The sequence below is a fragment of the Hordeum vulgare genome, chromosome 5H, assembly GCF_904849725.1.
Source record: "Hordeum vulgare subsp. vulgare chromosome 5H, MorexV3_pseudomolecules_assembly, whole genome shotgun sequence".
Lineage (NCBI taxonomy): Eukaryota > Viridiplantae > Streptophyta > Magnoliopsida > Poales > Poaceae > Hordeum > Hordeum vulgare.
Genome location: NC_058522.1, coordinates 9605737 through 9618864, shown reverse-complemented (window position 1 = coordinate 9618864; position 13128 = coordinate 9605737). Strand labels below are relative to the sequence as shown.

Here is a 13128-nt window from a genome sequence, read left to right as displayed (position 1 = left end):
GGCAGCACCTCCCCGCTGTTCTCTTGATACACGTCTCGGTAATAAACAAAGAGGATGTGTACCCGGAGAACTACAGGGGAGGCACTGACGAAATTCCGCATCGGATCCGGAGCAGAGCATACGGGAAAACAAACCCAATCAACACATACTCGGGCTGTCCATGGATAATGTTGGACAATTCGAAAGGATGGCGGTTATAAATATGCAAAGAAATGCATATTTATAGATGTCACCCTTTCGAACGGGAGACGCATACTGGTCACGCATACTCATGATTGAAGAAACCTATAGCTAGCAAGTTTCATCGGCACGAAGACCGAGACAAAGCAAATTAAGGGGGTAGGAGGAGAAGTCATTTGTGCTCACCAACAAATGCAAGGGCGGAGCTCGTCCAACGCACGTGGAGGTCGTCGAACAACTGCACATTGAAATTCACCCGATCAACACAAATATAATGTTTTTATAATTAACATAATCGGAAAATATATGACCTAACTCATAATTTACAAAATTATGACCCCGTCGGCTTAGTGGCGTCGATGGTCGATGGTGTCGGGTGTCGGTGGCGTCGATGGTCGGGGGTTAGTTGTGTCGGTAGTCGGGGGTTAGTGATGTTGGGGGTCGAGGATCACTGGCGTCGGAGGTTGGGGTCTCTTTGGTCAACAAGAGGCCGAAGAGGTGTCGGGGGTTGGGGGTCAGTGGTGTCGGGGGTCGGGGGTAGGGGGCCGGGGGTCGAGGGTCAGTGGCATCAGGCGTCGGGGGTCGAGGGTCAGTGGCGTCGGGACTCGAGGGTCAGTGGCGTCGGGCGTCTGGGGTCGAGTGTCGAGGGTCGAGGGTCAGTGGCTTCTGTAGTCGAGGGTCAATGGCGTCGGGCATCGGGGGTCGGGGGTTAGTGGAGTCGGGGGTCGGGAGTCGGGGGTCGGGGGTCAGTGGTGTCGGGTGTCGGGGGTCGGGAGTCGGGTCTCAGTGGCGTCGGAGGTCGGGGGTCGAGGGTCGGGAGTTGATGGCGTCAGGCGTTGGGGGTCGGGGTCCTTTTCTTTCTTCTTCTCCTCTCTCCTCTTCTTCTTCTTCTTGATCATCATATTATTATTCTTCTTCTTCTTTCTCCTCCTCCTCCTCCTCCTCCTCCTCTTCTTCTTCTTTCTTTTATCTTTCTCCTCATTTCCTCTTTCTTCTTCTTCTTCTTCCTTTTTCTTCTAGTTTATTATTCTCTTATTTTTCTTCTAAGTTTTTTTTCTATCTATTGTTTTCTTCTCTATCTACTTTTTCAACCTAATAAACTAACTATCTAATTTCACATAAAAAACGGAAAAAAAACTAACTATCCAATTTAACAGACACATTATATGTCATGTGAAGCCTAAATAAATGACACACTATATGTCATGTGAAGCCTAAACATGTCATGTGAAGCCTAAACATGACATGTGAAGCCTAAATAAATGACACACTATATGTCTATACTATATACTATCTATTGTGTATGTAAAATCAAAAGTGTCATTTAACTGACACACTATATGTCTATACTATATACTATCTACTAGTTTAAAAGAAAAAACAGGAAATAAAGAAAAAAAGAAAAAAAACTTACCTGCAGTGGGAGGAGGGCAGTGGGAGGAGGGGAGGGCGAGCTCCGGCCCTGGGCGGCGGGGAGGAGGGGCGTGGGGAGGACGTGCGCGGGAAGGAGGGGCGGGCGAGCTTCGGCCGTGGGGGTGGCGCCCCTTTGCGGGGAGGAGGGCAGCGGGGAGAGCCGGTCGTGGGCGGCGGGGAGGAGGGCCGCGGGGAGGTGGGCCGCAGGGAGGAGGGCGGCGGCGGTGGGCCGGAGCAGTGAAGGGGGTGGTGGCGGCGGCGCTGTACTGGGCAGGGGCGCGCGTGAGAGAAGGCAGGAGATCGAGGGGAGCGGGGGTGGAGCGTGCCGTTAGGGGAGAGGGGGTGGGGGCTGGGTGCCGTTAGGGGGAGCCCCCCTTTGCCGTCTGCAGAAGCTGGGAGGCGGACGGCAAAGGTGTGGGTGGGGTGGGGCGGGCTTCGGCCGTTAGGGTGGCGCCCCTTTGCCGTCCGGGTTCTCTTTGCCGTCCGCCTCTGGGGCCTTTGCCATGCGTCAGCAGACGGCAAAGAGGTGGCCGACGGCAAATAAGACCTTTCCACAAGCAACCTCTTTGCCGTCTGCTTTGTGCCAGCTGACGGCAAAGAGGATCTTTGCCATGCGTCAGCAGACGACAAAGGCATGGCAGATGGCAAATTTCTCAATTCCAGCAGTGAGGGGGCGGGGGGCTTACTGGCCGGAGGTGTCGACGGCGCGCGGCGAGGAGGGCGATGCGCGGCGAGGAGGACGGCGGCGGCGAGGAGGACGACGGCGACGGTGAGGAGGACGGCAGGCGGCGGCGAGGAGGATGGTGGGCAGCCTGACAGCGTCGTCGAGGTCGTCGGTGTGCCGCGCCGGGCAGGAGAACGAGAGGAAGAAGAAGAAACGAACGATTTGGGTTGGAATTTTTCTAACTCCCACTTATATAGGTGGATCTTTAGTCCCGGTTCATGGCTCGACCAGAAGGCGGGAAGCAGGGGCCTTTAGTCCCGGTGCGGAGCTCCAACCGGGACTAAAGGGGGTCTTTAGTCCCGGTTGGAGCCACGCACCGGGACTAAAGCCCCTCCTCGGCACGCGGCAGGCGAGGGGCTTTAGTCCCGGGTCGTGGCTCCACCCGGGACTAAAGCCCCTCCTCGGCTGCACGATAAGGACTAACACTTGTTTATAAGCCCCGTCGCAGCTACTCCATAGTTTGAATTTGTGGAGAAACTTAAACTGACTGTAGATTAAAAAAATGAAATTATATTTGAATTTGTGGAGAAACTTAAAACCTGAATTCAAAGTGAGCTTACTTCGAATTTAGGTTTAAGTTTCTTTACAAATTCTCATATAGTTTCAATTTTTTTCCATTTTCAATTAAAAACTATGTTTTATTAAAATTCTTTTTGCATATTTGAGAATTTGACAAAACTATAATAATGAAAAGTGTTTGAAATTGAATAAATAATTCAAAACTATTTTTTATTTTCAAAAGTAATTATTTTGACTATCCAAACTATTAAATATTTTGTTATTTTCGATTAAAAACTATGTTTATTAAAATTCTTTTTGCATATTTGAGACTTTGACAAAACTATGATAATGAAAAGTGTTTGAAATTGAATAAATATTCAAAACAATTTTCTATTTTCAAAAGTAATTATTTTGACTATCCAAACTATTAACTATTTTGTTATTTTCAATTAAAAACTATGTTTATTAATATACTTTTTGCATATTTGAGAATTTGACAAAACTATGATAATGAAAATTGTTTGAAATTGAATAAATAATTCAAAACTATTTTCTATTTTCAAAAGTAATTATTTTGACTATCCAAACTATTAACTATTTTGTTATTTTCAATTAAAAACTATGTTTATTAAAATTCTTTTTGCATATTTGAGAATTTGACAAAACTATGATAATGAAAGGTGTTTGAAATTGAATAAATAATTCAAAACTATTTTCTATTTTCAAAAGTAATTATTTCGACTATCCAAACTATTTACTATTTTGTTATTTTCAATTAAAAACTATGTTTATTAAAATTCTTTTTGCATATTTGAGAATTTGACAAAACTATGATAATGAAAAGTGTTTGAAATTGAATAAATAATTCAAAACTATTTTATATTTTCAAAAGTAATTATTTTGACTATCCAAACTATTAACTTATTTTTTTTTTTGAGCTAGTTGACCCTGAAATTGAAAAGCACTACAAATGAACTCTGAAAATGTTGAAAGTTGGCATGCTATCATCATTTCACCCACATAGCATGTGTTAAAAAGTTGAGAGGGCTATGACAAAAACTGGATGCACTTCGTGTACAAAACGGACAATCTCTCTCGAAGTATCAGGGTTTCGAACGAGAACTCATCTCTTACAAAGGGATTTCATTTTTTGAACTTATTTGAACTCCATACTTTTTGTGTGTTTAAAATGCACCATTCAAAGGCACATCACAAAATTTCAACAATTTGTGACTTCATTTGGTATTCTTCGTGCATTTACTTTTTTTTTTGAGCTAGTTGACCCTGAAATTGAAAAGCACTACAAATGAACTCTGAAAATGTTGAAAGTTGGCATGCTATCATCATTTCACCCACATAGCATGTGTTAAAAAGTTGAGAGGGCTACGACAAAAACTGGATGCACTTCGTGTACAAAACGGACAATCTCTCTCGAAGTATCAGGGTTTCGAACGAGAACTCATCTCTTACAAAGGGATTTCATTTTTTGAACTTATTTGAACTCCATACTTTTTGTGTGTTTAAAATGCACCATTCAAAGGCACATCACAAAATTTCAACAATTTGTGACTTCATTTGGTATTCTTCGTGCATTTACTTTTTTTTTGAGCTAGTTGACCCTGAAATTGAAAAGCACTACAAATGAACTCTGAAAATGTTGAAAGTTGGCATGCTATCATCATTTCACCCACATAGCATGTGTTAAAAAGTTGAGAGGGCTACGACAAAAACAGGATGAACTTCATGTACAAAACGGACAATCTCTCTCGAAGTATCAGGGTTTCGAACGAGAACTCATCTCTTACAAAGGGATTTCATTTTTTTGAACTTATTTGAACTCCATAATTTTTGTGTGTTTAAAATGCACCATTCAATGGCACATCACAAAATTTCAACAATTTCTGACTTCATTTGGTATTCTTCGTGCATTTACTTATTTATTTTTTGAGCTAGGTGACCCTGAAATTGAAAAGCACTACAAATGAACTCTGAAAATGTTGAAAGTTGGCATGCTATTATCATTTCACCCACATAGCATGTGCTAAAAATTTTAAAGGGCTACGACAAAAACTGGATGCACTTCGTGTACAAAACGGACAATCTCTCTCGAAGTATGAGGGTTTCGAACGAGAACTCATCTCTTACAAAGGGATTTCATTTTTTTGAACTTATTTGAACTCCATACTTTTTGTGTGTTCAAAATGCACCATTCAAAGGCACATCACAAAATTTCAACAATTTCTGACTTCATTTGGTATTCTTCGTGCATTTACTCTTTTTTTGAGCTAGTTGACACTGAAATTGAAAAGCACTACAAATGAACTCTGAAAATGTTGAAAGTTGGCATGCTATCATCATTTCACCCACATAGCATGTGTTAAAAAGTTGAGAGGGCTACGACAAAAACTGGATGCACTTCGTGTACAAAACAGACAATCTCTCTCGAAGTATCACGGTTTTGAACGAGAACTCATCTCTTACAAAGGGTTTCATTTTTTTGAACTTATTTGAACTCCATACTTTTTGTGTGTTTAAAATGCACCATTCAAAGGCACATCACAAAATTTTAACAATTTCTGACTTCATTTGGTATTCTTCGTGCATTTACTTATTTATGTTTTGAGCTAGTTGACCCTGAAATTGAAAAGCACTACAAATGAACTCTGAAAATGTTGAAAGTTGGCATGCTATTATCATTTCACCCACATAGCATGTGTTAAAAAGTTGAGAGGGCTACGACAAAAACTGGATGCACTTCGTGTACAAAACGGACAATCTCTCTCGAAGTATCAGGGTTTCGAACGAGAACTCATCTCTTGCAAAGGGATTTCATTTTTTTGAACTTATTTAAACTCAATACTTTTTGTGTGTTCAAAATGCACCATTCAAAGGCACATCACAAGATTTCAACAATTTCTGACTTCATTTGGTATTCTTCGTGCATTTACTTTTTTTTGAGCTAGTTGACTCTGAAATTGAAAAGCACTACAAATGAACTCTGAAAATGTTGAAAGTTGGCATGCTATCATCATTTCACCCACATAGCATGTGTTAAAAAGTTGAGAGAGCTACGACAAAAACTGGATGCACTTCAAGTACAAAACGGACAATCTCTCTCGAAGTATCAGCGTTTCAAACGAGAACTCATCTCTTACAAAGGTTTATTAAAATTCTTTTTGCGTATTTGAGAATTTGACAAAACTATGAAAATGAAAAGTGTTTGAAATTTAGTACATTCCATACATGCATTACATAAAAGGTTTAATACATTATTACATTATTGCACCAATATTCCTATCTATTATTTCTGCTTTCTTCTGGGTCGTAGCCATGGAGAATCTTCATCATTCAGTAGGATGCTTGGGTCAGTTTTCACTTTGAAGGGCGGAATTTCATGAAACTTATTATAATCTTCTGACATGTCTGTCTTGTCATCTACTCCCACGATGTTTCTTTTCCCTGAAAGAACTATGTGGCGTTTTGGCTCATCGGACGATATCTTCTTTTGCTGATTTCTTTTTCTCGTTTTTGTAGACATGTCCTTCACATAGAAAACCTGAGCGACATCATTGGTTAGGACAAATGGTTCGTCCATGTACGCAAGATTGTTGAGTTCCACTGTTGTCATGTCGTACTTTTGGTCTACAACTACCCCGCCTCCTGTCAGCTTCACCCATTTGCACCGAAACAAAGGGATCTTAAAAGTAGGTCCATAGTCAAGTTCCCATATCTCCTCTATGTACCCGTAATATGTTTCCAAACAGTGCCCATTCTCGTCTTTTGCATCAAAGCGGACGCCACTATTTTGGTTGGTGCTCTTTTTATCTTGGGCAACCGTGTAAAATGTATTCCCATTTATCTCATACCCTTGGAAAGTACATATAGTCGAAGATGGTGGCCTGGCCAAACAGTACAGCTGATCTCCAACGGTGTCATCATTCATGAGATGTGTTTGCAACCAACTGCCGAAAGTCTTCTCGTGTTCCCCTTTAATCCAAGAGTCAGCCTTCCCCGGGTTTTTGGAGCGTAGAATATTCTTGTGTCTCACGATATACGGAGCCAACACGGTGGAATTGTGTAGAATTGTAGTGTGCTTGAGAGAAAGAATGCCCGTCCATACATACTTTTGCTTTCCTTCGTAGTGTGCCTTTTCCTGTCAGCCTACCCTCATACTGAGATTCAGGAACACCAATCGGCTTAAGGTCAGGAAGAAAGTCCACACAAAACTCAATGACCTCCTCTGTTCCATAGCCCTTGGAGATGCTTCCTTCTGGCCTAGCACGGTTACGAACATATTTCTTTAAGACTCCCATGAACCTCTCAAAGGGGAACATATTGTGTAGAAACAAAGGACCGAGAATTCTAATCTCTTCGACTAGGTGAACTAGGAGGTGTGTCATTATATTGAAGAAGGATGGCGGGAACAACAACTCAAAGCTGACCAGACATTGGACCACATCAATCTGTAACCCTGATAGACTTTCTCGATCGATTACCTTCTGAGAAATTGCATTGACGAATGCACATACCTTCACAATTGCCAGGCGAACATTTTCCGGTAGAATTCCCCTAAATGCAACCGGAAGCAATTGCGTCATAAGCACGTGGCAGTCATGAGACTTTAGGTTTTGGAATTTTTTGTCTTTCATATTTACGATTCCCTTTATATTCGACGAGAAGCCAGTCGGGACCTTGATACTGAAAAGGACTTCAAAGAAGATTTCCTTCTCTTCCTTAGTAAGAGCATAGCTGGGACGCCCTTGAAACTGCCCTGGATGCATGCCATCTCTTCCTTTATGAAGTTCCTGGTCCTCCTGTGCTTCCGGTGTATCTTTTGACTTCCCATACAAGCCCAGGAAGCCTAGAATATTCATGCAGAGATTCTTCGGCAGGTGCATCACGTCGATTGCCGAGCGGACCTCATGGACTTCCCAGTAGGGTAGCTCCCAAAATATAGATTTCTTCTTCCACATGGGTACGCGCTTATCACGGCCGTTAGGAACAGGTTGGCTGCCAGGACCCTTTCCAAAGATTACTTTTAAATCTTTGACCATATCAAATACTTCAGCACCAGTACGGATGACAGGCTTCCCCCGGGGTTCTGCCTTGCCATTGAAATGCTTGCCTTTTTTTCTTTAAGGGATCCTTGGGCGGAAGAAAACGACGATTGTACGGGTACACATTCTTCCTACATTTGTCCAGATATATACTTTCTGTCTGATCCAAACAGTGCGTGCATGCATTGTATCCATTCTTTGACTGTCCTGAAATGTTACTAAGAGCAGGCGAATCATTGATGGTTACGAAAAGCAACGCTCGAAGGTCAAATTCCTCTTGTTTGTGCTCGTCCCACACACGTACACCTGGTTCGGCCCACAGCTGTAAAAGTTCATCAACTAATGGCCTTAGGTACACATCAATATCGTTGCCGGGTTGCTTTGGACCTTGGATAAGCACTGGCATCATAATGAACTTCCGCTTCATGCACCACCAAGGAGGAAGGTTGTAGATACATAGAGTAACGGGTCAGGTGCTGTGACTGCAACTCTGCTCCCCAAAAGGATTCATGCCATCTGTACTCAGACCTAACCATAATTTCCTTGCGTCAGCTTCAAATCTCGGGAACTCTCTCTCGATTTTTCTCCACTGCCGACCATCAGCGGTGTGCCTCAACTTATCGTCTTTCATACGATCTTCCATGTGCCATCGCAACAACTTCGCATGATCTTTATTTCTGAACAGACGTTTCAACCGTGGTATTATAGGAGCATACCACATCACCTTGGCAGGAACCCTCTTCCTGGGTGGCTCGCCCTCAATATCATCAGGGTCATCTTTTCTGATCTTACACCGCAATGAAGTGCATACCGGGCATTTATCCATATTCTCGTACTTCTCACCGCGGTAGAGGATGCAGTCATTAGGGCATTCATGTATCTTCTGCACGTCTAATCCTAGAGGGCAGACAAGCTTCTTTGCTTCGTACGTGCTGGCGGGCAATTCGTTCTTTCTTGGAAGCATCTTCTTCATCAGTACCAGCAACTTTTCGAATGACGAGTCAGTCACACCGGTCTTTGCCTTCCACTTCAGCAATTCCAGTGTGCTACCCAGCTTCTTTTGGCCATCTTCACAAGTTGGGTACAACAATTTATTGTGGTCCTGTAACATCTGCTCGAACTGCAACCTCTCCTTTTCTGTGTCGCAACCTCGCCGTGCATCAGAAATGACCCGGCCAAGATCATCAGCGGGCTCATCTGCTTCCCGTTCTTCATCCTGATCTTCTTCTTCATTGTCTTCCATTGCGGTATCAGCATACTCAGGGAACATAGATCGGTAGTTGTCATCATCGTTCTCTTCTTCTTCATCGCCGTCTTCCATCATAACCCCTCTTTCTCCGTGCTTGGTCCAAACATTATAGCCCGACATAAAATCGGACCGAAGCAGGTGGCTCTTAATGACTCTTGAGGAAGTGTAATCCTTCTCATTCCGACATTCAACACATGGACAAAACATATAGCCACCACCATGCTTGTTCGCATCGGCTGCATCTCGAAAAGAATGCACGCCTTCTCTGTAAGCGGTTGTGCGTCGATCACCGTACATCCATGGATGGCTCATCTGTGTTATACGACAGTATATCAAATACAATCACGATCCTAAAAATTAGTACCACACGGTCTAAACGAGGAAATATAGTTGCTAACCTTTTAGAATAAGTAGAAATAAAGAGGAAGAGGTTTAAGCGTGGCTCAGGCATCTCATATCGTAGTTGTGTTCGGTGAACTCAAGCGGCATCGCTCTAACACACATTTCAACAAACACCTCTAGTGCATCAAAAAAAAGTGGAGAGCTAGCACACACCCACAATCCTCCATCCAAGAAAAATGCAAGGAAGAGGGGAGAGGGGGGCTGTGCTATATATAGGCAGAGGACTTTAGTCCCGGTTTGAGACACAAACCGGGACTAAAGGTGGCGCACATGCGGGCTGCCCACCGCGTAGCCCTTTAGTCCCGGTTTGGGACACGAACCGGGACTAAGGCTCCTTAAGGGCCGGGACTAAAGCCTCGAGGGAGGCATTGAGAATTGGGACGACGTGGCCGGGCCTTTAGTGGCCCAGAGGCAGGCCGGGACTAAAGGGTCCCGGCCAAAGGCCCGTTTTCCACTAGTGTATCCATTCTTCTATCAATTGTCCAACAGTAATCTGTTTACCCACCATATGCTTATTTTCATGAAAGATACCACTAGGAAAAGCTATTGCCCCTAGGTCTATTCACAACATATTGCTAAAATCTCCAACACCTTGCTGCCATTTATTTGCTTTTATTTTATTTTGCATTTTACAATTATCTGTAATTATCTACACACCTCATTCGCTTGCAAATAACGAGACCAAGGGGATTGACAACCCTCTTGCCGCGTTGGGCGCAAGCTATTTGTTCTTTTGTGTGCAGCCGCTGAAGACGGTTGTGGATTGATATTCCTGTTGGTTCTATAAACCTTGGTTTCATAACTAAGGAAAATACTTACCTACTTTCAGCTACGATTACCCGTTCCTCTTCACGAAAAACCCAACGTAGATCACGAGTATCAGCTGTCCCGCGCCAGCCATCATCGGAGGAGGGGAAGAGACACTCTGTCGCCACCGCCACAGACAGGGCTTCGGCTCTCCGTGCGACTTGGCGGTAGTGAGGGGGAAGGTGGGTGGAGGGGCTCGGAGGCCGGAAGTTAGGGTTTCCCCTCCGCTTCACTCGCGGGAACGACAGGGAAGGGAGGGGAGCCTCGAAATGTACGCCATCACACCCTTTGTCTCCCTATATTTTCTCTCGGTTAACAACAATACGAGATCATTCGAACATGGTTGTCATTTAGATGGAGCTAGATAATTGGTTATATTTGGAGAAGTCCCCATGATAGTATTGTGCTAAATTTACAACAATATGGGCATTACATTTCTCGAAGTGATATTCAAACTACGAAAGGATAATTTGATGATGTTACTAAAACCTCTACAAAATCCCCACATATGGGAACTAGCCACAACACATCAGGCAGATGTAAGTTGTGGTATGTCTACCTTGTGGCCCGCCCAAATATTTGTAGACATTCAGCCATCTCAGATGGCCTACTCGAGTGAGCCGTCTCAGATCAATGCTCCACCTATTCTCTACTCGAGCGAGCCCTCATTTTCTGCCGCCTCGACGCCTATTGGAGCTCAGTGGCGTGGATTTCAGCTCCACCGCAAAGAACCCGTGCATGTAGCAATAGGTCTCCAACTCAAGGTCTATACCCGGAGTACCATCTACAGCACGCGCACCTCGGTCATCATCCGTCATGGAGGACGAGGAACTCCCTGGAGGAGGATGATTAGGAGGGGAGCGCCTTGGGAGGAGGAGTGGACGCAACAGAAACCTCGGTAGGGGAGGAGTCCATCGTCATTCGGTTGAAAATTCACTTACCTTCTTTTGTCTATCTAATAGCATTTCATTCAGTTTGAGTATACACGTACGTTGAAGCTTTCAATTCATCAAGAAGTTGACATTCAGTCCGTTCATAAAAATATAGGTATTCGCACCATGTTTGATTGTTTCTAACATGAGATGATGTCATGTGGAAATGTGATAGGTTTGTCGAAGCAAGTTTATATTTTATCAAGTACACTCAAGCCATCATACTATTGATCAAGTACATTTATTTTTGCATGATTACAACCACAAGGAAACAATATATACTACTACACACACATCCATCGACCACTCTTAACCGTCTGTCCATCCGAACGATGCAGTTAACATAAGCGAATATTGCGCGCAAAAGCCCTACGTGCGTAGGCATGGCGGTGGGTGTGGAACATCAAGCTGTTGGGTAGAAGGGCGAGGTGGCGAGGCCGCAGGTGCCCGTGGGCCAGTAGACGTCCTTGGCGAGGTAGATGTATCCCTGGACGCCCCAGTCGTTGCTCCACGAGTTCTTGGCAATCCAAAACTTTTGACCGAACTGCTCGCAGTAGCCGACGATGGTGACGGCGTGGTTCACCCTATTGGCCTCGACGGAGCAGGGGCCACTGTAGATGCCGCCGGAGTAGAACTGAAAATCCCATGCGCTTGCGTCGATGTACACCGTCACAGGCTGCTGCGCCACGGCCAGTGCCAGCTGCCGCTCATCGTTGGGCGGCACGGACTTGAACCCTGTGACGGACGCCTGGTGGTCGAACAGCAGCTTGTCCACCTCGCAGCTGCCGGAATAGCCGCTGTAGGGGTACCTCTCCTCTGACGTGATGCCGCCGCGGGAGGCCACGAGGCCCATCGCGGTGTCGGACCGGCCACCGCTGCACCCGCTGCTGCGGGTGTCGCAGTCCACGAGCTGCTGCTCCGAGAGCGACACCAGCTCACCGGTCCTGATCTTGTTCATGCCCTCGATGGCCGCCACCGCCGCAAACGCCCAGCAAGACACTGCCACCATGTACCACATGTACGTGTCCATTATACTCAGCTAAAAGAATGGAGTGATCAACATTTGTGTACAAAGAACATATAGCGTGCATGACTTACAGCAAGTGCCCTGAAACTTGACGCCGGTGACGGCACCCTGGGAGCGCCAGTCGACGCAGCATGGCTTCCGTGAGTCATCGTTGGGGAGGTAGGTTGGAGCTTCCGGGATGAAGCCGGTGTTGTTGGAACCTGTGAACTGCGCGACGACCTCGCTGGGGTTGAGGTCGCCGAACCTGTTCATGCCGACGGTGACCGTGGTGATGGTCTGGGGCCCGAATCCGCCGACAACAGCGTTAACCGTTGTCTGGCTGGCGAAAGCGCCGATGGAGTTGACGTTCTGGCTGAAGATCTGGAACCGTTTCTCCCTCTCCTCGGGGCCAGAGTAGCGCTTCGAGTACTTGGTCATCCACCTGGACCACCTGGCCCTCATCTCGGATTCCGGCAGCTCCCATGGTGGCCGCTGCGGCGGGTCGGCGGCCGTGGTTAGTGATGCCTGCAGAAGGCAGGCCATGCCCAAGAGTAGGACAAGGCAAGGCATGGAAGAAGCCATATCGATTGATTGTTGTTGTGATCGAGGGCTGTGTGTGGAAATGCATGCACCGGAGCTAATGTATATATAGGCTCCTTGGGGATTATGTGTGGTTATGCACATCATGAGTTGTTGGTACATGACTTTGGTTCTGAATGTGTGATGAGTTTGTTGGTGAATCGGTCGACATGAAGTACCCAGTCGGATGGTTCAATTAACTAGAAACTTACTAAAAATTTAGGGATTTCACTACAAATATCGTAATTCATGGCAAAGCGATTGCTTTTTTATATCTA

General features: G+C 45.1%; 1 protein-coding gene across 1 annotated transcript; it reads right to left on the bottom strand.

The window, feature by feature from the left end:
- Positions 1 to 11490: 11490 nt before the first annotated feature.
- On the bottom strand, positions 11491 to 12901 carry LOC123396599 (ervatamin-B-like). Its single transcript, XM_045091494.1, has 2 exons — positions 12364 to 12901; positions 11491 to 12264 (listed from the first exon to the last, which is right to left on the bottom strand). Exons 1-2 carry the CDS (start codon positions 12851 to 12853, stop codon positions 11669 to 11671), a joined length of 1086 nt encoding a protein of 361 aa, XP_044947429.1. The 5' UTR covers positions 12854 to 12901; the 3' UTR covers positions 11491 to 11668.
- Between the last annotated feature and the right edge of the window lie 227 nt (positions 12902 to 13128).